Source organism: Emydura macquarii, unplaced genomic scaffold, assembly GCF_026122565.2.
Source record: "Emydura macquarii macquarii isolate MOO-44397 ecotype Brisbane River unplaced genomic scaffold, CSIRO-AGI_Emac_v2 contig_67, whole genome shotgun sequence".
NCBI classification, from domain to species: Eukaryota; Metazoa; Chordata; order Testudines; family Chelidae; genus Emydura; species Emydura macquarii.
The window spans coordinates 2,585,849-2,609,836 of NW_027130204.1; the positions used below are offsets into that span (position 1 = coordinate 2,585,849).

At 50.3% G+C, this 23,988-nt stretch overlaps 1 protein-coding gene across 1 annotated transcript; it reads right to left on the minus strand.

Annotated features, from left to right (window-relative positions):
- Positions 1-935: 935 nt before the first annotated feature.
- On the minus strand, positions 936-23,888 carry LOC137141135 (neurotrypsin-like). Its single transcript, XM_067529999.1, has 15 exons — positions 23,729-23,888; positions 21,537-21,582; positions 19,872-20,108; positions 16,918-17,041; positions 14,903-15,078; positions 14,189-14,336; positions 13,110-13,288; positions 11,361-11,502; positions 10,099-10,301; positions 8,725-8,866; positions 7,960-8,165; positions 7,302-7,380; positions 5,549-5,671; positions 4,490-4,770; positions 936-1,913 (listed from the first exon to the last, which is right to left on the minus strand). The coding sequence occupies exons 1-15, from the start codon at positions 23,798-23,800 to the stop codon at positions 1,606-1,608; spliced, it is 2,466 nt and encodes an 821-aa protein (XP_067386100.1). The 5' UTR covers positions 23,801-23,888; the 3' UTR covers positions 936-1,605.
- Positions 23,889-23,988: the final 100 nt, after the last annotated feature.

The following is a 23,988-nucleotide window of genomic DNA, read 5'->3' on the forward strand; positions in this document are numbered from 1 at the left end:
GCTACAGCAATTTATACCAGCGAAGGATCCGGCCTACTGATTCCAGAGGGCAGCTGGCCCAGCAGTGAGGCTGCTAGGCTGGGTTGCAGGAGACCTGAGTTCAGGTTCTTGTTCTGCTACAGATTTCCTGTCACTTCGCCTCTGTTTCATCCACCCATGGGGTAACAGGTTTTCCCTACCACAGTCCTGGGGTACATCCATTAAAGATTGTGAGGTGCTATGGTGAGTTATTTACCTTCTGGGTTTTCAGCCTTTAGGAGGCCACATTTTCAAGTTTCCTTGGAAAGCTAGATCTTTTGCTTTGTTTTTCTTTTTTAAATGAGGCTGGACTCATCATCTGACTCCAGGAGCTGGAGTTTTAGGGAAAACACGGACTATTGCTGCTCTTGCAATTTTATCGCGAGTCTCACAACACTGTGAACATTTGGATCATACAGAGCCAAGGGAGCGCACGTGGAGGGCTGGGGGTCTTCTAGCAGGGACAGAGATGTTCACAGGGACATAGGGGAGCAGACTTCATGGTCAGAAGAGAATAAGTCCCTCGTGGGTAAGGATAAGATTCTGTCATGGGTATTTCTAGTAAAAGTCAGGAACAGGTCGTGGGCAACACACAAAAATTCATGGAAGCCACAGTGCTCTGGTGGCCCTGGGGCTGACAGCTGCTCCAGCCCTGCCACTGTGGAAGTCCTGGAGGTCCTGGATAGTGACGGAATCGTGACCTCTGTGACACAAATTGTCCCCTTACTCGTGGGCATTTGGAAAGGGAGAAAACCCTGTTGAATTTGCGGTGGGAGGGAGCAGAACATGTGTAACCTCTTCATCCTGCTTCTCCCACCCCAGTCCTGCTGCTCAAGAGGTACGGTGTGGGAAGTGGCTACAAGCCATTTCCTCCAAAGATCCTTGCAGCATTTAGTCCCCATCTCACAGGGATCTCCTCTTCTCTTGCACTGCCATCAAAGGGCGGGTCTACACTAGAACATGAAATCGACCCAGCTACATTGCTCAGGGGTGTGAAAAATGCACACCCAAGTGATGTAGTTAAAGTGACCTATGTCCCCGTGTAGACAGCACTCCCGCCTCTTGGGGAGGTAGATTCCTATGGCAACCAGAGAACCCCTCCCGGTCAGCGTAGGTAGTGTCTACACTGACGTGCTGCAGTGGTGTTGCTGTGCGCTCTAGCGTTTCGAGTGTAGACAAGCCCAAAGTGTGTGAACATACAAAAGTTGTGGGTGGGACTGACGGAGGCAATCCCCCATCCAGACCTGGGAGCAGATGGTCAAGTGCAGTCATTGTGCAGGATTCAGACAGCTCCCAGCCAGGAGCAGGGCTGTCTGCCTTGCCAGTTCATATCCACTTCACTGCTTTGGAGACGAGGGACTACGGCGAGAGCCAAGACTTCCAAGAGACAGGCATGATTGTTTCCCCTGTGTTTATGTCTCTTCTCAGTGTTCAAGGACAAAATGAGCCTCCGTCAGGTACACACAACTGCCATGGCCCCTGGTGGAGGCAAAAGAAAGCTACGTTTCCCAGGTGTGGGCCACATTTTCAATTCTGTACGGGCAAGAGGGATGAAATGTTGATGATCTCAGAGCTCAGGGACGTGCACTAGAGCTTTGTCACTTTCTTGATCCAGGGTACAAATTTGCTGACCTTTGTGTAAACCCCAGGGGAGTCCTTCCGGCCGCAGCCATAACCCCAGGAAGTGATCCCCAGAATGACCCAGTGTCCAGTTGACCTCTGACACATGAGTGGCCCACCGCTGTCACCCTGGCAGCTGTCCACCCGCTTATCTTCAGAGAGGTTTCCAGCACAGATCATGCGCTTAGTAAACTTGCCCCCATAACGAGTCTCGCAATCTTCTCTTGGGAGAAGAGGCACCGCCCCCTGCAGCAATGTTCTTGAATAGGATTTCCCTGAAACAGAGCAGAACAGCACAATTCACCACTCAGAAACCAGCAGCAGCTGGAACTACAGCATACACAGGCCCCAAGGTTAACAGCAAACCGGCATCACTTTAGGGAGGAGATCGCAAAACTAAGACTGAGCATCAGGAGACTCAAGTCCTACTCCTGGCTCTGACCGTGAACAAGTAACTTTGCCGCTCTGTGCCTCAGTTTCCCCATCTGTAAAATAGGGACAACATTTCCTTCACAAGGCTATTGGCAAGTTAAATCCATTAATGCTTGTACAGTGCTCAGTCCTCACAGCAGGCTTGAGAAGCACTACAGCGGCACCAAGCATTACTGAATATGCGTTTTGGGCACCCTCTGGCAGACTCAATTCTGTTCCCATGAATCTATAACTCCTTTTGCTCAGAGCACATGCTCCATGCACTGAATTACTGTATGGCTCTTCTTAGCTGCTGCGTTAAGATCTATAGAACATAAAACTGACTCACATTGTTTCATTTAATAGAAGAAAATGTGATGGATGCCTGTGGTGAGTCAGGCAGAGCTAGCTGCAGCAGAGAGACCCCACAATCTGCTATTCAGAAGGCTGACCCAAAGGCAAAAGGGCTTGTCACAGCCCAGATGTGGCTATCTGTCTAACCCAGAGCATTCGAGAGGCTCTGTCTCCCTGTAATCCCTGCTGATGTAGAGATTCACTCGAGATGACCCCAGCCCCATTCCCCTCTGGCTGAGCTCCCTGGAGCTGGCTGCAGCATGGATGGACACCTGGGGCAGATTATCTGACAAGGGAGAGGGTTAACACTACTGACAGTTGGGCCAGGTTCATACACCCCATCCCAGGGCTGCTCAAAGAATCTGGCCTCCATTGTCCCCCCTCCTCCTCCCCAAACCAATGCTTTGTATTAACAAACAACACAAGGGTTACAAAGACAAAGATTAAAGCCATGACAGAAGGAGTAGTGTGTAGGATACACAGAAGGGGAGCTAAATTATCATGCTAGATCCCTTCTAGAAGAAGAGATGCCTCTGGGGTGGGAGGGGCATAGTCAAAATACCTTCAGAGTAACCATCCACCATCCCACTTCACAAATGGTTTGGTTCCTATTTTAGAGAGCAGGAATACAAAATGTTCCCCCTCTCTCTTTGTTCCTGGGGTAATACCCACAGGGTCACGTTCATCCAGTCCAGCCAGCACATTGTCAATGGCCTATTCAAGTATGATGGACCATTAAAGGACACGTCACTTTCCCAATGGGCCAAGTCATCCTGGGGACACCCCAGCCAGAATATGGGTAATAGTTGACCCTGTGAGTCAGCAAGCTGTATGAGGACTCCATCTCATGCTAGTAATTGTCCATGAAGTGTGCTTTGTGAACTGTGTTTGGGACAGTAAAACTGCAAGCACGTGGCAGAGGGCATAAAAGACCCTTGAATCATCTCCATGTTGCTTCTTTCTTACTCTGATTCTCTGGACTAACAACTAAAAGGAGCATATTTGCACTCTGGACTGAGGACCTGCCAATCTCTGAGAAGGTACCAGAGATTTTACAAGCCACCACTGCTACAAACCTGATATAAGAACTTTGCAGTGACTGTATGTATATGATCTATTCACCATTTTTAATTCTCTCTTCTCTTATAAATAAACCTTTAGATTTTAGTTACTCAAGGATTGGCAGCAGCATGATTATTGGGTGAGATCTGAGTTATATGTTGACTTGGCTCTGTGTAGTTGAACTGTTTAGAGCAGAAGCACCTTTGTTTGATGAAATTGTTTTTCAGTAAGCACTCATCGTAAAGGCTAGTGTCTGGATGGTGAAGCAAAGGCTGGAATGCCTAAGGAAGTGGCATTTCTGACTCCTTGTTAACTAGTGTGGTCAGACAGAAGTTTACTTTTGTTACTGACATGGTGTATCCAATGGTAGAAAAACCACCAGTCTGGGGTGAGTCTGCTCCATTCCTCAGCAGTTTGTCCTGAACCTGCCATTCTCAGCTGAGACCCACTGAGGCACAGTGACAATAAATAAGCCACTCTGGGCTTGATTCTGGTGCCATCAGCCCCCTTTCCACCGCTCCTGTAGCACAAAGGGGCAGGAAGCTATGGAAATGCCCCCCACACACACTTTTTACTCCCAGTGTAGGGGCTTCCCTGGCTGGCATTCAGCCTTAGGGTGTGCTGTGGAGGAGGACAACCAGATGTCAGCAATCTCTGCTGCTCACAGCTCCAAGGTTGACATTCTAGCTGCTCCAACATGTAGGCCAAGCAGGGCCCGAGGGAAACACAAAGTGGCACTGAGAACACAAAGAATAAGAGAATCAGGAACACTGTCTTGAATTGCATCTAGAAATAAGGTATAGCCAGTGCAGACTCTACTGAATATAGGTGATCCTGCTGCCACTATCTCATCACATCTATTCGGTTCAGGTTCTTATACCGCACTGGGGCACCAGCATGCCCCTCCATCCATTGCCTTGTCTGGGTTCTTCCCTCACAAGTCCTTTCACCTGGGAATATCCCAGCATTTGAGCCCCTGCTCCCTTGAGGCCTCTCCCATGAGCATCATACATCCCTGACTCACCTGTGTCTCCCCAGCCGGAGATAATGCAGGCCTGCCTGTTAATGGCAGCCTTCTCCTTCCTGTTAGGGAGGCAGACGGGCAGGACGTGGCGATTGAAGGAGAGGCAGTGGCCATCCTTGCCTCGCATCCTGACCAGGGCAATATCATTGTCATTGCTGCTGGACCGATAGTCCCTGTGCAGGACGATCCTCTCGATGGGCAGCTCCCTCTCAAACTCCTCTCTCACGCCTGTGTGGTAATCACCCACTCGCAGCAGGTAACGGTGCACATCAGTGCCAAACCTGGCCAGGAGATAGAGAGCCGCCCGAGAGATCACCATTGGGAGCAAACACTGCACTGCTGGCTCCTGGGCCATGCCCCCAGCCTCCGTACCACTCCAGTGCCCCAAGTGCACCAGGCAAGAGCGGTGCTGTCTGGCCACGTCACACGCCGCCTCAGAGCCAGCTCCGCCAAGTCACCAGCAAATCAGGGGGAGTGGTGGTTCCCATTAGCAGGTCAGGTCACATCTGCGCACGCAGCCACCAAGCGCTCCAGCTCTCTGTCTGACATGCGCCAGGCTCTGAATGGCTTCCTGACCCTCTATACAGAGGCAGCAGTAACGTGCGACTGGGGTAGAGCCGCTCCAGGCTCCTGACCTCCCCGGTTCACTGTCCTCAAACTGCAGGCAGGATGTTACGGAGCAGATTTATTCCATGTGATAGCACTGGGAAATTACAGGCTGAGTATGAACACCCAAGGATAAGGCAAAGCTGTCTGGGGCTCTCCCCTCCCATGCCCCACATATATAACCCAGTAACCAAGGGTCACACAGTAACCCCTGGATCGTGGCTTTTTGCTCAGCTGGCCTCCCTCACAGCCACAGTGCTGAGAGAGCTCCTGGCTCCTGCAGGTGTTTACAGGAAAAGGCTAACGCATCCCATTCCTCAGAGATCACATCCTCTTTGGATGGAGCTGCAATAAGAGGGGGCAGGCAGGGGACTGAATCTGATGGGATTATCTTCCCTGTCCCTGGGTCTTGCTCACACCCCACGAGCCAGAGACCCCCACCCCTCCCATTACCTTTTGAAGCAGTGCGCTGCAGTCACGACCCAGCAGCTGTGTATCAGCGTTGCTCCACACAGCAGACGCGTGTCTCTGTGAAGGCCCTTTAGTCGCAGTGAGGCCTGCCATGGCCAACCACCTCTGAAAGAGGAAGAGAGGAAAGATGGGCAGGCAGCACGCACTCTGCTCCACCCACATCCACGCTGCCCCATCACAACTCAGCTACTTCTTATTCTCCCTCTGCCTAGCTCCTTAATCAAGTAACCTGCAGGAATCACCGTGGGAGGGAGGTGGTTAGTGAACTCACCTCCGGGAGCAAAAAGAAAATCAAGGAGTGATTCCAGCAGTATGTCCTTCAGCTTCCTCAGTAGTGCTAGCCACCGCTTTGGGGAAGACACGAAAAGGAGGCCTAGGATCCCTGTCATCAGCTTTGAAAGCAGAAACCAGCATTCCAAGTGACTTGGTGGGGACAGGTAACTAGGGTTGGAGTCCATGATGGATTGTCCTACAGGCACTTTGGAATACACCCAGGTGGCAAAATGCAGAGAGTATGCAATGCCTTGCAGCGAGAATCTGGACTTTACTGCTGCTTTCACACACATAGTGTGCTGGTGGGACTGAGAGTAAAGAATCTTGGACTTCAGAGAAAGTCTCCTGCAGAGCTTAGGGAAAGGGGTAACAGAACAATTGCAAACCAAAGCTGGCAAGGTATTTTTCCAGTTTGCTTGTCGATGTATTTAAACAGGAACAAAAGAACTGCCATACCAGGTCTGACCCATGGGCCTACTAGTCTGGTATCCTGTCCCCAGAAGGGGCCAGCTCCTGATTTGTCTGAGAAAGGTGTAAGATCCCTACCATGAACAACTGGCAATGACATGTCCATGGATAGCTGTCTGCTTAAGTGTGGTTGCTGGAGAGAAGCAAGTCTCAGTATTTCTCAGTTCAATAGGTTATGTAGAGTTAAAGATCAGTGGGCGTATTTTATATACCAATCATTTATACATATTCCCCACATACAAATGTGTATCCTTGGGTAATAACAGTCCTGCTGATTTGCAGCAATCATTTTTTAATTCAACTGCCCATTAGAATACAATACTACAGTATTGCTGACCTTGTCCTTGGACTGATTGCTCATAGTTATGTGGGCTTACATAAGAAATTAGCCATCTTTGACAACATCCCACCCCTATTACAGCTGGATACCGCATAGAGGGACCAGGGAGATTAGGCCTCTGGTAATTTATACCAACTCAGGAAGTTGGCTGAGAGAAGCATCAATTAAAATCTGGGCCAGATCTCAGAGACCCAGAGTAGTTAGGAATATGTTTTGCATGGCCTGTGTGTACTGAGTGGGTCTGTTCCCAGAAAGAAAGCACCCTGTCACTAAAAGCATCATCACCACAGGCATTGATTGCCTCCCACTGATCGCCGCAGCAGAGGGCCATGGGCTGACGAGGCCATGGAGACTGAACCACTCACACCCAGGGAGCATGGGAAAAGCCTGCGCTGCTGCAGCCCTGATCCTGTGGGGACACAGAGCAGGCGAGTCTCCAGGGCTGTCCTGCCAGCAGCACTCCATTCAGAAAGCAGAACAGAAAACAGCAGCAGCCCCACTCCAGCCCCTTATGGTATGGGGATGTCCCATGGAAGGCTAAATCCTATGGGAATAAAATGGGGTTCCCAAAAGCACCAGTGCAGCTTGGCCTGGTCTGGAGCTTGCAGGCCAGCTGGTGCCAGCCCTGCTCTCCCCACAATCAGAGGGCAGTACCTGAGGGACTTGTTTCCACCAATTATCCTTTTCTTGCGACGGCGAAGCAAGCGCATCCCACACATGCCAGGTGCTGACCCTGCACAGCAAAACCAGAGTGGTTAGGCAGACTGAAATGCCCCATCCGCTTCCGGGTAGCCAAGCCATCGCTCTCTGCTCACGGCGGGTCCTTCACCAGCTCCCAGAGGTGGACTGGTCTGATGAAGGACTTTGCTGTGAAAACCATACATGCAGCACACTTGCTTCTGTGGGGCTGGTGAGAACAGCACATGACTGGAGGTGGTTACTCTGCTGTGATTCTGGCTCCAAGCCTGGGGCAGGAGCCATTCAGCCCTCACTGCAGAACTCACTTTCTCAGCTTGCTAGAGACCCAAGGAAGTGCACGGTTACTGACCCTCTGAATAGGATGGGGCTCTACAAAATGGGGCAAAAACACTGGCTGCGTGGACTGCCTGCAGGCTCAGAGATACAATAAGGGGTGAAGCAGCAGTGCTGGCTGTGTGGAGTACACGGTGACTCCAGGCCAAATTTCTAACAGATGATACTGAGACAAGGGGAATAGGTGCATTGACTGCCAGGAAGCTCACATCTGCTTAGCCCCTGCCGCTCTCAGCAGGAGACACTTCAGGGTAAGAGACAGGAGTAATGGGCACTGCACCTGCATGGCTGATGTCCTGGGCCTTCTCTTCCACATAGTCACAGATCACACCAGCATCTTCATTGTGCCAGCAGTTGTGAATCCCACTGTCAGGAGTGACACATTCCCCCAGCGTGCGCTCCGTGCCACTGCATTCCACGTTGTCCAGGTGGATGGGTCCGTGCCCCTCCCCAAAATACGCCATCGTCCTGGCTTTTGCTGCACCGCTGCAAGGAGAGAAGGGCTGACCAGGCTACTCTGAGGGTGAATCTGCACTGGAGCCGGGAGGTGGGGGGCCCAGATCAGGTAGACAGGGGCACGCTAGCTTTGCTTGCACTAACATGTTAAAAGAGCCATGTAGCCAGAGGCAGCGGCTCTGGCTAGGCGCTTGAGTATGTACCCAGGGAGTCCAGGCAAGTCTGGGCTTAGGTGCCTAACCCGAACTGCTGCCCGGGGCCATGCTGCTATTTTTAGCACACCAGCATGAGCAGTGCTAGCCCGTCTATCTACTCGGGCTGCGGAGAACTCTCGCAGCTGCAGTGCAGACACACCCTGAATGCGGCACAAAAGACTCTTCTGGCAATCACATGTTTGTCTGCAGAGAGGTCCGCTATTCCAACTCCACCACCGCAGGGCTCCGGTGTGTGTGAGAGTAGAGCTAGACTGTACACACAGCGACCCTCAAACTTACAAAACAGCCCGACACTCCCTCCTGGAGGAAGAGGCAGAAGGAAATGACCCCTGCTCGCACGACTGCCTTTAAGTTACACCTACCGATCCTCTTACCTGTAACCCAGCTGCCTGCAAACCACAGCTGCATCTTTGTCTGTCCAGCCATCATCACAGACACTGCCCCACTGCCCATTCAGGAATACCTCTACCCGCCCCTCCTTGGTGCTCTCTCCGTCCACCAGCCGCACAGGGGGCCCTGCATGAGAATGAGCCCAGTCATCATCACAAAGGGAAACACAGTGAGTGAGAACTGGGGGCCTGGGGTAGGGGATCTGGACAGAAAGCTGAATCACAGAGAACTGACATCAGAAGCCAGGAAACCCCAATAGTTTAATTTATAAAGCAGCGTCCACCCCTTCCACCCATCACATCTCCTCTGAAGCACTAGGACACGGGGTGTAACAAATTAATGTAACATACATTGAATAACCAAGAAGAGACCATGCTCTGAAAGCTCAACAAAGAGGGGACCATGGAAGGGCAGAGGGGTAGAAAATCAATAAATATGGGGCTAACAGCGGGCAAGCTCATGTGCACCTGGGGAATAGGGTGGTGAGATTATTTCAAGTGGGGAGAGAGACTTCCTCACCCTGGGAAAGGCCAGAAAGTCATGCCCTAAAGCCAAGTGACAGAATCCATCTGGAGAGAGTCACAGCATGCCTGTTATAGAGAAGGCCCAGGGGAATCAGGGCTTGTCTACATGAGGAAATTGAACCAACTTAACTAAATCCATTTACATACCAATTTCGTGGATGGGTGCAACCCCCTTGCATGGACACTGATTTCAACTTAACGGTCCCTGATATCCATTTAGCCTAAGTCTATTTGTCTTTGCAAGGCCCTTGCACTGATTTAACTCAATCAGTCTCTAAACTAGTTTAGTTAAATGGGTCCAATGTTCTTGTGTAAACAAGGTCTAAGCATCCCCCTACAGAGCAATGGGATCCTAGGCAGCAGCTCCGCCTCCCACAGTTGTGGCTCCCAGAGTTTCATTTCTGTTTATGAGGCGGAGTCACTGCCAGCAAAATTCACTCTGATTTGCAAAAGAAAATGGCACCTAGGGAAGCGGGAGATAGGCTAGTACGGTGGGGAGGAGAGGTGTGAGGGAGGGATCATGGGATTGGTGGGAGTGTGAGAATAGGCCAATGACATGCCTTAGAGAACGTAATCTTCTAGCATCAGCAGGACGTTACATCAGACTGTGCATCATGTTTAGCTTGTGGAACCATCAACTCGATGGTCCTGCTATGGGGCAACCAGGCCTCTTCACTGCAGGTGCATAATCGTAGCAGGAAGGCCACTGGAATCTCTTCCCCATTGGCAACCCCATCGATAGAGCTGTCCATAGGGTAGGAGAGCTAATCTCCAGAAGGGCTAGAACAATACACCATTCCCCCACCCTCCATTGGCAGAGGCAGCGCGAACTACCAGAGGTGCCTTCGAGGATCTGGTTGGTTTCAAAGGAGCAGCGAACCCCCACGTCCTCGGCATGTGAGCAGTCGTGCTGCCCCCAGTTGCTGTGGGGACAGTCCAGGAGCGATAACTCCGTGCCTGTACAAGCCACATCATCCAGAAGGATAAAGCCTTGGCCGGGTGCGTACTCCCCCTCTGACGCCAGGCTGGCAGGGCCACTAGGGGAAGGAAATGGAAAGCACGTCAAACACCATCTCTCACCACGACCCTGAACCCTGCGCTGACCCAACTCCCAGATCCAGCTGGGGCCCTGTTTTCTCAACAGCCCGCACAGCCAAGGAGGCCAACGTGAGGAAAAGCTTGATGGTAAAGGAGACAAATCCTCACGGGAGAGAAACCTTCCTAGCTCATTCGATTGCCCGGTCAGTGACATGGGAGATGGAGGAAGAGGAGCTGAGACAGCTCAGCTTCCAGGGGGACCTGATAAAACCAATCCACCTCTTGGTGGCCAATCAGTCACACAACCACATGTGCATGTGCTTTGCAATTCTCACTAGGGGTTGCTTCACAGGTATGATGCATGGGGTACCAGCGGTGGGGGGGAAGGGCAGGGAGAAGAGTTGCCCTTTGCTCAGAAAAATCAACTTTCAGTATAAAATAGCCTATATTTCTATACTGTTTTATGGGCAAGATACACGCACAGGAATCGTCCCACACACCATTGAAACTCAGCCAACTCTGGGGTGGAACATGGCAGCTGTTTAAACACTACAGAACAGTTTAGGACAGGAAGTGAAGAATACTGTACCCAGTTGAAACTGCAGGGAGGGATTTAGTATGCCATTGTGTCAGCTGTCGAACTTGGAATTTGATAGGGCTAACACCAAAATGTGCAAGGGATCTTTAATGGCCATCCTATTTTAGTTCTAAATCTCATCCAAAAGACAGCACCTCCCCACAGCCTCTTGGGCCATCAGTTCAGTACTGGCTTAAAGGGAAGGACCATCTTCAAAATCACGACCACCACTGCAATTTTCCTTGCAGGTCTCCCATTCGAGTACTGAGCCCCAGCCCAAGGTTATCCGGCTGGAAACGTAAGGAGTACCCCGTAGACATACAGACCTTTCTTTCTTTAATGGTGATCACCTCTATAATGAAGCATAGGCAGGAGATGCTAAGGCACAGCTTTCCAGTGAGACATGGAGCCTAAACCTTGTCAATAGGCAGCTCAGCCTCCTGTAAAACTCTCTCTTCTAGAAATACCATCATTCCAGTACCTGAAGCCCAGCTGCCTGCAGACCACCTGGGCACTGAGTGCTGTCCAGCCGTCATCACACACCGTGCCCCAGTCTCCACTGTAATAAACCTCCACCCTCCCTTCGCTGGGGGTGTGGCCTCCTGCCAGCCTGACAGTGCCCTCTGCAGGGGACGGGAGAGGAAAAGGGAAGCAATCAGTAAGGGGAGAAAGCAGGGTTGGATTTAGGGGCAGGAACCCAGGCGTCTGAACGCCTGGGGGGTCGGGCATGGGGGGCCACCGGGCTCGGCGGTCTGTTTGTGCTGTGAGGAACAAAAGGGAAAATAGACCGTCTGAAGTCAAATGTTTCAGGTGTTCCGTGTGCGGATTAATTTCTCACTAACCTCCTAGAATGTTCTGGACCTTTGTAAAATCTTGTGGAACCTTCCAGACTTACTGAGAATTACAACAATTTAGGAGGTTCGAGGAAAATGTAAGCCAAGCCCTCAAGGGTATACAAGGGGCGGGGCGTCACTAGTCACTCAGTGAGAGATGAGAACAAACTGAAGTGACGCGAGAGCCCTGCTGTGATATTGTGAACCTTGTTTTATTGTGTAATTGTGGAAGTGTACTTGTGCTTTAAGACTTGAAGAGTGTAAGTAGCGACTAATAAAGGACATATTTAATGAGACACCAGAGATAGCTATCAAACCCCTATCTACGCAACAATATAAAAGAAATACTGTTACTTCTTTTTCCATGCTTAACACATAATGTTTGATGACTTTCTAATACTGCAGAATATAGACTTTTGCTCTCCCTAATACTGTCTGTTTTCCCCCATAAAAGATAAAAGATGCCCCTGAAGAAGCCTTCAGGAGCTCAGTATAGAAAGCAAAAAGCTCAATTGCAATCTAGTTTGCAGAAAGGGGCAAATTTGATTGGAAAGTATCTGAAACAGAACAACATAGACCGGGCTTTAGGCACTAGCCATCGTCCCAGTGCAGAAGAAATTGAGGAGCGAAGTGTAAACGATGGACGTCCTTTTGAACTCAAGGACTAGGGTTAACATTCTATGGCTGTCACCTACTGTAGCACTGTTTAATACTGGTCCACCCAATGTCGGGGCACAGCTCAATTTCTTGATGTTAGTATATTTCAGTTCTACGTAAAATTCAAAAGTTTCTGGAGGCTTAGGGGAAACGAATGGTTTTTATGTGCTTATATATGGCATGAATAAACACAGATTTACAGCTCCTAGCATGCAAGTTTATCATCTTATATGACAGGGATAAATCATGCATGCAAATCATGCATCAAGGTCGTGAAATGGGCTAAAAACGCAATAGAAGATAAAGATATTCAAAAGTTTAACAAATGGAGGGAGGAGGGCACCAGAGATGCTCCTTGCCTGGGGTGCCATTTGGTCGAGGGCCGGCCCCGGGAAGAAAGGAACCAACCCCAACCCTCCTCCTGAAGGCTGTGCACACTCAGAGGGAGAGGACCCCTCGAGAGAGTGTGTGTGTCGACTCAGCAAAGGAAAACCCCATTACATTGCAGAAAGGCCTCGCAGACGTGCACACCCACGAGGCACAGGCTAGGACTCACTTCGGCCTCTGCTGTACCTATGCAAGACAGTGGGAAGGCTTCGTAGCCTGGCTCTGCCCCCCACTCTGCCCATGGAGGGGATGTGCAACACTGTAGTGGGCAGGCCAGACTACCCCTGTTGAGAGGGGTCTGCAATACAGGGAGTGGGACAGGCTGCACAGGGGGAGGAGGGCTAGATCTGTACCTGTGAAGGGGTCACAGGACACTCCTGCATCCTCAATGTGATCACAGTTTTGCTGTCCCCAGTTATTCTTCTTGCACTGGTCCAGTGACAGCTCGTTCCCTGAGCACTCCACTTCATCCAGAAGGATTGAGCCGGAGCCCTGCCCATAGTGAGCCCATGACAAGGCCTTTGGAGTCCCACTACAGAGGAGACACACACACACACATACAGCGTGAGGGGCGATACACCCTTCCCCCACTCTTGCCCTACTATGGGATGCAGTCTTGTGCATAGGTTGGGGCCACAGCTACAGCAGTGGGGCTGGGAGTCCGGCGACCTCCAGTTCATTGCACAGCGTGATGCTGCCTGTTCCCCAGCCCTGTGTGAAACCTCAGGGTCTCACAGGTGAATTTTGCACCTGGCCCACATTACCCGACAGAAAACAAGCAAAGTCCATGTATTCACGTCTCAATATTGGTGACATGACTACATGGCCGCCCGGGCAATTTGCAGGCCCTGTGGATGTGCCAGCGATGTGGCAGCTCAAGGGGATGACAGCATTTCAACTCAGAAGGTTTGGTGGTTCCATCAGTGTCACGCCCTCAAAAGCCCAGGGCCAAGGTTTTCAAAAACCAAGTCTACAGTTAGACTCCAAAGTCCCTATTTAAACATTTAGCTCAGTGACTTGATTTTCACAGGTGCTGAGCACCCAGAAGCTCCCATCCAAAGCACTGAATGGCCTAGGTGAGGGTGAATAGGGACTCCCTCAGTATCTCTCTTGTGGCACAAGAAGAAAGGGACAGTCAGTGAAATGGAACGGCAATACAATTAAAACCCATCAAAGGAAACAAGCACCATTCACAGGTGGCAGGTAGGTCTAATTGCTGCAAGGTACCACTGAAGCCAAGAGATTGGAAAGATTCATCAAAGGTCGAGACCTTTACATAGATGATCAGAATATCCTTCGTCTGACGGATGGCCCCCATGGGAGATGGGACACTGAGCTAGATGGACCATGGCTCTGATTCACCTTGGCCATTCTTATGTTCATATGTCTCCCTAATCCATCACCAGCCAGAGAGGGACAGAAGGGGACTTACCTGAATCCCAGTTGCCTGCAAACCACCTCGGCATCCCTGTCATCCCATTGGTCATCACAGATGGTGCCCCACTTGCCATCATGGTAGACCTCCACTCGCCCCTCAAATCTCTCCTTCCCCCCAACCAGCCGCAGCGGGGTCCCTACACCTGTTCTTCAGGAAAGGGAGAGAGCGAGAGAGAGACAGAGACAGAGAGTGCTTCTGATGGCTGGGGACACAGAGCCAGTACCGGGGCGTCAGCCCTGGCCAAGTCTCTCCCGCCCACCGCTGAAACACGTGACTGTGCCATTAGCCTCCCCCAGTGGGGGCTTCTTGCCAAGAGATGGCTCACAAATGGCAAGGAAAGGTACAGGCGTTGATGAGCAGGGACTATGCTCCCCAGGGCAGAGGCCTGGCTGTGGAAACCCCTCCTGAGGCAAGGGGCTGGTCACTGCTGACATTTTCAATTGCTTTTAGAACAGACTGTGGGAGAAGCAGGGCAGCTCCCTTCTCCCCCACACGCCTCCCCTCTGGGTACTCAGCGCTCTCCTCTGATGGAAACAGGAGGCCATTTTTACAGCAGTCAGTAGCCTGTGTCATCTCGTCCATCTCTGCAGCCTTGCTGGCTGGGATTTTACATCTTGGTGTCAACGCTGGGAATGGGGTCACTTGGTCCCGAGGGACAGGGGTTCCCCTCCATGTGTTCTCTCCCAGCTGCGTTCCCTGGCGATTTACCTTCAGGAGGGACACACTCTGCTGCTGCCATTCCCCGGTCACAGGTTCCGGACACGGCCTCCTGATAGCCACACTGCAGCAGGGCCTTCTCATCCCCATGGCAGTTTGCCGATTGCAGATGGAGGGGAACTGGCCCCAAGGCAGCATGGCTGTTCTTCCCAGCTGTGCCGATCTCACTGAGCACAGAGACGAGAGTGCACTGAGTCACCTCCCCCCTCGCTGTCACTCCCGCATTCTCACATGGTTCCTGTGGCCTGGACCTAAACCGGACCCCAGCCACCACATCCTGTATACACACCCAGTCCAAAGAGGCAAGCACGCACCGTGGCAAGCCATCAACCACTCAGAGGTCTTCCCTATTCCCAGCAGCTGCTGCGGAAGATATAAGGATGTCACGCAGAGAGGATCACATCTCCACTGGGTAGCAAGCAGTGAGACCAGAGGGGTCTGAAGGAAGGATATGCTCACCATGCTAGCGATAAAGAATGAGGAGTGAAGCTGTGCTGAGTCTTTGCAGCATGGATTCTCAAGAGGGACACAACCATCCCTCCTCTTTGGATAGACAGGTCCTGAAACATCTTCAGTTTGTGAGGTGGGGGCCCTGTCTGGGGGAGGTTTGGAACTGCTGCTCTAAGGACTGGCATGGCAAGCGTCTCCAGGTGACCCTAGCAGCATTGTCAGACAGTAGTACAGGATCCTGTCTGGTTGTGCTCTTCGTGGAGCTCGTCAGCTACAGGCAATGTCTTAAAGCACTGCTGCGCTCATTTTCCACTGGCCCTCAGTTACCACAACCCAAGGCTGTGGGGTAAATAAATGGCCAGTCGTGATCCTTCATTTTACTTTCATGGTAACTGTGGATGTTAGTGGCCCCTGACTGACCCTCTTCTTTTCCTTCCTTCATCCAGGTGGCAGCCCCGCCCCAGCGCAGGTAGACTCGTATATCACCAAGAGGTGAGGCCAGCTGCTTGAAGGGACCGCAGCCAGCCAGGGACTAGGGAGGGCAGGTTCAGGAAAATGGAGCTTCTATTTCTCCTTCCCCTTGTGAGTCTGGCCCCTGCAAGAGGCAAATTGGTTGGCACTATAACTCAGACCCTGACAATCCGGGACAGCCCCATTAGTAGGGAGAGAATCATCCCTGCCCGGCCCTTCCAAAGAAGGAGAAGGAGCAGGGGATCAGAGGGGAATTCAGCTGACAGGCTGCTGTGACTCCAGCCCTAAGCAAGAGCTCCTGGCTCCGAGTCCTCCCACAGACCTGGTGGCACCGTATCAGCACTCCCCTTCTGGGGGACATCTGAGCTTTTCTCTGGGTCCCCCACCAAAAGGGAAGCTGCTTTGCCAGGTTATTAGCCAGCACCACTCTCAGGGGATATAAAATTCAGCAGAAAACTTCCAGCCCAAGGCCCAAACCCTTCTGATGCAGGCAGCCTTCGTGCCAGGTTGCTCCTTTTCCAGGAAGGCTGTAGGCGCCAGTGGGAGCTGAGACAATGGGATTCTCACTGTATCTCATGTTGGAAGGGAGGTGGTGGGAGTTTGGTGGTCTCATGCTGCCAGTGTGAATTAGCAAAGCCCCTTCCTCTCGGTGGATTCTTCCCCCTCCCCGTTCCAGTGGGGAAAGGGGGTGAGGGAGGGAGGGACGGGCTTGGTGTGTAATCTCTCAGAAAAAGTCACTGAGGTTTGATAGTTTAGACTTTCTTCTTGCCAGTTGTGACTGGGGACAGGGATAGGGGCTGGGTCATGGCCACAGGAGGAAAACAGCAGTGTGTAGCAGTGGTTCTCAACCTCTTTTCATTTGTGGACCCCTACAAAATTTCAAATGGAGGTGCGGCGCCCTTTGGCCATGGGTGAGAACCAGTGGTGCACAGCACTGCTAACTGGGAGACCAGGGGACAGAGCAAATTCAGACCAAAGAAGGAAGCTCCGCTTCACTCCTGCACCCCTCCCAGAGGGCTGGGCCCCCAAGGAGGCGGAGGCTGTTCTCACAGTGGACCCCTGGAATCTGCCTCAGACATTCCTACCTGAGTCCCAGCTGCCTGCAGATCACGCTGGCATCCCAGTCTGTCCAACGATCAGCACAGATGGTGCCCCAGAGCCCACGGAAGTACACCTCCACCCTGTTGCCTTCAGACAGCCGCAGAGCACCTTCCGAGAGAAAGACTCTGAAACCAAAGGGGGCTCTCTGCCACACACTCAGCAGCCATGCACATGGCTAAGGCCCTGTGAGGTGAGGTGGCTCTGGAAACGGGCTGGACGCCCTGATCTCCCATGCTGCAGCTGAGCTACAGCTGGCCCCTCCCATCCCCATTCGCAGGGGCTATTACTCAGGCGGCTCTGTATGGAGAAGCACCACGCCCGGCACCTTCCCCACTTCAATGATGCCTGTTTGGGAGGCTGGCCTTTGCCATCTTCTTTTGGCAGCCAGGGTTGTACAATGGAGAGAGCAGGAGGCTGAGAAGCTAGGAGGGCCTCACTTTCCCCATCTGTGAAATAGGGATAATTCCACTTATCCACCTTTGTAGTGAGCTTTGGGGTCTGCAAATGGAATGGGTTCCACGTATTACCAGTCTCTGAAACTCCCACTCTGAGACACTTGATTGTTTAACCAATCAGGAACTCTGAACGTGCACTACACATGGCCCCAAACCCAACAGGTCAGTGGCACCACAGGAAGGGGTATGATGAGAGGGCCAGTAGCAATGGCACCAGGAGGAGGAGGAGGCGGGAATTCACTCCCTTTAAATTGCTACAATCTAACAGATCTCCATCAACCTCTGGAAAGCTCCTCACCCCAGCGGGAGTTATGTCCAGGGAGGGTGTCATGCTGGCTAGATTTGGGGGGCGGGAGGGGAGAGGAGCATTTATTATATTATTTAAAATCAGTATGTCAAAATGACAATAATTCATATGAGATATGCCGTGTCAGGTACCGTTAGAAAGGCTATAATGTGCTAAGTAAGATGATGATGTTTATGTTCATGTGTTATATGTGTAATGGAAGTTATGGATATGTTTGATATATCTGTATTTCAAATTGTGCTGTGTCTGGGCAACACCCCAGACAGGATGGCTGCAGCAATAGCCTGTTTAATGGCCCATTAAGAAATTCACAGATACAATGGGCCCAGGGGGAGAAGCCAGGGATATACCTGATGAGTCACCAGGACTTACTCATGTCACTCTGGACTCCATCTTATTTCTGCATGGCAAAAGACCAAAGGACATAAAAGGCAGCTGCCCGAGATCCATTTTGTCTTTAGTCATCTTCAGCTTTCAGCCACCTGCCTACCTCTGGATCAACTCATCTACGACTGAACTGAAGCTGTGAAACAAAGGACTGAGACCCATCCAGGTACTGGATGTATACCAGAGGGATTATACAAGCCTGAAAACTCCACAATTCTTCCAGAAACCTGATATATATGGACTCTCAAATAATTTGTATGTATCTGATTGCTTTAATCCTTTAACATTTATTTTATAGTTTGTTTCTTTCTTTTTATAATAAACCTTTAGTTTTAGTTACTAAAGGATTGGCTGGCAGTGTGGTATTTTGGGTAAGATCCAAACTTATATTGATCTGGTACTATGGCTGACCCTTTGGGGTCAGGAGAAACCTTTTTGGTAAAAAGCATAGAATTTAAATAACTGGTCTCTTTACTGGATCTAGTGGCTGATTGGAAGCCAGAGATTGAAATGCAGCAAAGGGGGCTGTGTGTATTTTTATTTTGGCTTCTTGATAACCAGTGTGGGGAATCAGAAGCACTGTTTGTGGCTGGTTGGGAAGTCTGACTTCAGTGTCACCCACCAGTGTTGGGAGAATCTGCTCTCCTTTTACAGCCTGCCCTGACCTTGGCATTTTCAGGTGGCTACCCTAGGTACAGACGGGTCACAGAGGGGACTTCCCCCAGCCCCACCCCATCCACACCCTTTGAGCACTGGGGTAGAAACACACAGCCACACCCTGCTGTCCTCTCACTCAAATAGAACATGGCTCAGAGGGAAAAGGAAGTGATGCACGAGGGAAAGGCAGGAACCCATGCCCCACCTACATGCCAGCCCCCTCATTTGGAGGAAGCCAGATTTGAAAGCGTTTGTGCCGGCTCGGGCAGGTGGAGCTGAGCGTTGTTAAAATGGTGTTTTAAGAAACACGTTGAAATACAGGTCACGAGCACAGTGGAAATGAGGCTGTGAGGCCAAATTTTCAAGGGATCAGTACCCTCAATTGGGGCCAAATTTTCTAAAGAGCTCAGCTCTCATTTAGGCACTGAAAGAAGGGGCGAAGTCTCAAAGAACAGCAGCTCCCATTGTGATACTAACAGCCAGATTTTCACAAAAAAGCCCAGCTTCTATGTGCTTCTTTTATATACTGCTAGAGTTAAACCAGTATAATTACACTGCTATAGAACTGATCTGCACTGGGACCATACATTGGCATAGCTACGTCTCTCAAGGATGTGAACTCTACATACCCCTGAGAGTTTAGCTGTGCCAACCTAACCCTAAGAATTCTTCCGTCGACCTAGCGCTGGCTACGCTGGGGTCTAGGTCGGTTTAACTGCGGCTTTCAGGGGTGTGGATTTTTTTATAACAACCTAATTTCCTAGTGTTGACCAGGCCTAAGAGTGGCTTTTTTCAATTTATCTTAAACTGCTTCCAAAGCGACATAAGCTAAAGTGGAGAAAGGTTCTTTTTACTGGCATAAGAGTTTCCACATGGGGGTTGTGAATTCACCCCTTCCCTTATAGCAGTATAATTTGCTCACGTAGACAAGACCTTAGTCTAAATGGAAGCCAAACTTTTCTGAAAATTCTGACCAGCTACTGAGCTGTGCTCATTGCTCTATGTGCTGTCCATCACTGTGCCGTATGCATCTCTGCCCAGCACCCTCCACTGACCCCCCCCCCCCATCCCTGTGGGTAAAGTCTGAGAGCACGCAGCCAAGACCCCAACAGAAATGCTGAGTGGTACTTACCCTGATTACAGTCGCAGCTGGCCCAGCCGATGGCTCCCGAAGCAAGCCGGTAGAAGCACCAAGGTGAGGATCCCCCATCCGGATTTCTGCAGTAGTTGTGGTTCCCTAAGCCCCGGTCTGGGTACTGCTGGACATAATCCGGGAACTCTGCCCAGTTCAAGCACTCTGCCCCAGACTCGGTGACAGCCAACGAGCCGTTGTAATAGCCGAGGGGTCCAATGCCACACAAGCTGGACACTGGATATAGAAAGGAAGCTTTCAGGATGGCTTGATGCCAAGAAGGGCTTGGATAGAGCCAGTATGTATCACATAACTGCCCTCTTCTGCCGGCTTCTTCCACTTCTGCAACATTTAACCTTCATTCTCTTTTTAAAAAATCAAGATTCACTGCCCTGTGCTTGTGAGGAAAACCTTGTAAATGGGATATGATAAAATGTTGCCTGAAAAATTATAGCACTGAGAGATGTGAACTCCCCAGTCATCTGAAATGACTGTTAACTCTGGACCCTAATGAGGACACCCAGCTATTCTGGGGTGGTAGGCAGAGTCCAAGTACCACTAATACGATTTCTCACCCTACCCACTCTGACTCCTGAATAAGATATCCCTACATTTGGACATAAGACTACCTGAAAGACACACTCCATCTCTCAGCTGAACCATACCCAGGACCCTGTGAAATCAGATTCTGCAAAGGAGAAGGTGAATTTATAATTTGTCCAGTGGACCCTCTTATTTTAGTATGCACTACATGCATGTTCTTTATTTATGTGAGTACATCAGCGTGTCTATTTGAAAACAGTGGTCTTACAGGGAGTTCAGATAACCCATTCCCAGCAGGCACAGAAATCCAGACCAGTGTTTAGCCAAAATTCCTGCTTGTGAAAAAAAAGTCAGTAAATTAAACATGTAGTTTCTGTGACAGATTGAAACCCTCCTTCATTCATCGGGAATAAGAGAGAGGGAAAAATGGAACTGGCTTTCTATGCCAGATAGATATACCAAGAGCAGCATGTGGGAGAAGATCCTGGAATGAATAGCAAGATAATAGTACTATTCATTTAATAAACAAACAGAAGCCGACACCCTTAGAAAACCCTTCTGCAACAACCACCAGGATAAATATGACTTGTAGGACAAAGAGCTGATGTGTGCAGAAGAATTACACTGTGCCATTGACCTTGAATGCAATAGAGATGTTTGCAAGCCCAGCTGGAATGGGCTGAGGGTACAGTGTATATCAGCAGGCACAGAGTCACAGTGAAGAAAGCAATCAATGTAAGTGTCTATAGAGAGTCACTGGGAAGATGATTTGTAGTCTGACTTGGATTCGCTGACAAAGCCATGATGAGAGGTCTGTGAGAACTCAATATTTATTAAAATAGATTAAAGAAGGAGAGAGTGTGAAAGAGACAAAGAGAGATTGAAAGGGAAACAAAATGTAGGATGAAGAGAAAACTGCTGCAGTATTAGAGATGAAAGGGAAAAAAAAGAGGCTGGAAATGTGAGAGAAGGGAGAGAAAGAGAGCTTCAAGTGTGCAATAGAACAGAAGATGGAAAAGGAGGATGAAGGCAAGCCAGCAGTTTCCATTGTGCTCACGGCCTCAGGTCACTGCAGCAATGAGGAATTGGATGGTGACTGAACTAATAACTTCTTGTTCTTACCTGCACTCTGCAAGTGGTTTTGGCTGGTCTGCAATCCCAGGAGAGCCTTGGAAAGAAACACAGAGCAAAAACAGAGAGATGATTATCCCATGAAATAAACGTGAGTAAGTCATGAAAGCTGCTGTCTCCAGCTGTTCTGGGGAAACACACCCTGGTAACCACTTCTCCCCCAGATTCCCCTTTTACAGTCCAATCACAGCTCTGCCCATGAACAATAAAATGAGTAATTCCTGGGCTGCAGAGGCTTATTCTTCATACAGCAACCACGCCACAAAGTGCTCCTCTTCATCAGCAGGCTTTTATCCAGAGTGCTCTGGGAGGCGTGGGGAGACGGAGGAAGCAGGAGAGAAAGGGAGAAATAGGGGCCTGAGCAAAATGTAAAGATGAGACTGAAATAAATTATCATACCCTCCCTTAGTCCCTCCCTCCCTGCACAAAACATGGAACAGCAGCTTCCTCTGGCTGTGACAGTGAACAGGTCTGAAGGGAGGGCAGAAGCAGTGCCCTCAGGGATTAGTGCTCAAACTCAGAGAGGACACCCACACACAAAATGCGAAGTGTCTATAAGGTTAACTCAAGAGGGCCTTTAAGATTTTGCCTTTAAAACAGTTCAGGGCTTAAAGAAGTGCAACGATGCTCCTCTAGGAACCAGCACAAGGAATATGAAACACAGCTCTTAGGTTTCTGGGGCTGCTGCTGTGGTGTGAGCAGAGGCTTCCTGGAGGTATCAACACCTCTGCTGGCTGAGGGAGGGAGATCTCTGCTCTGCCATGACCTGGTGCTTTCTCAGGATTTGCAGACAGGTGCAAGATCTTCCCAGATCAGCGGCAGCAGAGTGAGGCAAAGAGGTCGAAGCATTTCTGCTAGCACCTCACCCTCCAATTCATTTCTAAATAACTAGCAGTTTTGTAATAAGTAAGGATCGCTAATTTGCAGAGTGGGAGCATGTGTATCTTTAGAAGTCTAGGCCTTGGGAGCAGTGCTCTCCTTCACTCTTGCGCTCTCTTTTTACTGGAGCTGCAATGGTTTTTGTCTCTCTCAGCTTCACCTCTCTCTGGAAAGGGGGGAGAGAACCATTTGGGATTAAAGCTAATTCTTTTGCTGTAAGACTGTGGGCCACATCCATCTCAGGAGTAAATAGAGGCAATTCCTGCTGGTTTCAACAGGGGCCAGACCTGCTTAAGCCAGAACTGAATCTGATTTAGCAGGTGCCCTCAACAATGGGAAAGCACCAAGATCACCCCAGAAAAGCCAGACTCTGAAATTCTAGATCAGAAATTCCTATCAATGACATTTTTGGAAATGCCAGATCAGCTGGGACAAGGAGGGGTGTGTGTGTAGGGGATACCTGTGTGCGTGTAAACAGCAGTTAGATTCTTAAACACCTCTGTGTATCACACAGACCTGAGTCCACACAACGGAGAGTAACCAACAATACGCTGCACTTTTATAGTGACAGTCCTCTGAAGATCTCAAAGCACTTTACAGAGCCAGGAATTACTCTCCCCATTTCAGAAATGGGCCAACTAAACTACAAGAATCCTGTACTTGCCCAAGCTCACCCAGCAAGACAGGTGACAGAAACAGAATCCATGTCTCCCGATTCCCAGCTGCCACTGGATGCACATGCACAGGCAAGTCTGCATGTGACAGGCTGGATTAATAACAGGCCGTGTGAAGAATTGATCCACCACAGCGTGGAGACTGTGAAGCAAGAGACTGCAGCCCAAACCCCTAGAGCAGTATCTCCTCCCAAGTCCTTGCACTAAAGACCGGTCCCCTTAGTGGCGTAAACCCCCTCTAACATTAGCACGCGTGAAAACAGCCTGTCCTGCATCCTTGGCAGCTGTACATTATCAGTCCACAGCAGCAACAGGAGTGATCAATCAATCAGCAACGGGAAGAGACAGAGACCCTCCTGCCTTGATCACTGCTGTGCTTGAGAAAACCAGCCAAAGCATCTGCACCCCGTGCACCCTGCCCAGCTTTCTGGGTGCTGTGTTTTCTGATTATGCACTTTCCTAGGCAAATCAAGATAAATATCCCTCCTCACAACATATGCTCTATGCTCCAGAGAGAGAAGATGCCTGGGCACTTCAGTGAGCATATCTGCTACGTGCAAGGTCCACTTGCACAGGATATTAAAAAGCCATGTGACATTATAGGGAGATGTACACACAAACATCGCCTACCTCGGCAGCTCTGAGGCAGGGTAACAAACTCAGCAGCGCAGTCAGGCACCTGAGAGCTGTGGGGAGTTCCATCCTTCTTCTGAGCAAAGTAGCCAGAAGCTTCTTCAGGCTTCACATTCTCTCCACCGCTGAGCTCAGCTGCCTCCTCCCTTCCCTCCCCTTCTATTTCCCAGGAAGCCGGGCTGGAGACGCACAGCACGGGAAGGAGCGGGATGCTTCTGCCCTTCAATGCAGGGAAGGAAGGGGATGAAAGTTCACAG

What these genes read in the sequence shown, in the direction of transcription:
- LOC137141135 (XM_067529999.1), bottom strand. Translation starts at nt 23,800, where the DNA reads ATGGAACTCCCCACAGCTCTCAGGTGCCTGACTGCGCTGCTGAGTTTG. An exon ending in AAACCACTTGCAGAGTGCAG is followed by an intron (nt 20,109 to 21,536) that starts GTAAGAACAAGA and finishes TTCTATATCCAG; the next exon opens with TGTCCAGCTTGTGTGGCATT. An exon ending in AGAGTGTGTCCCTCCTGAAG is followed by an intron (nt 14,337 to 14,902) that starts GTAAATCGCCAG and finishes CCTGAAGAACAG; the next exon opens with GTGTAGGGACCCCGCTGCGG.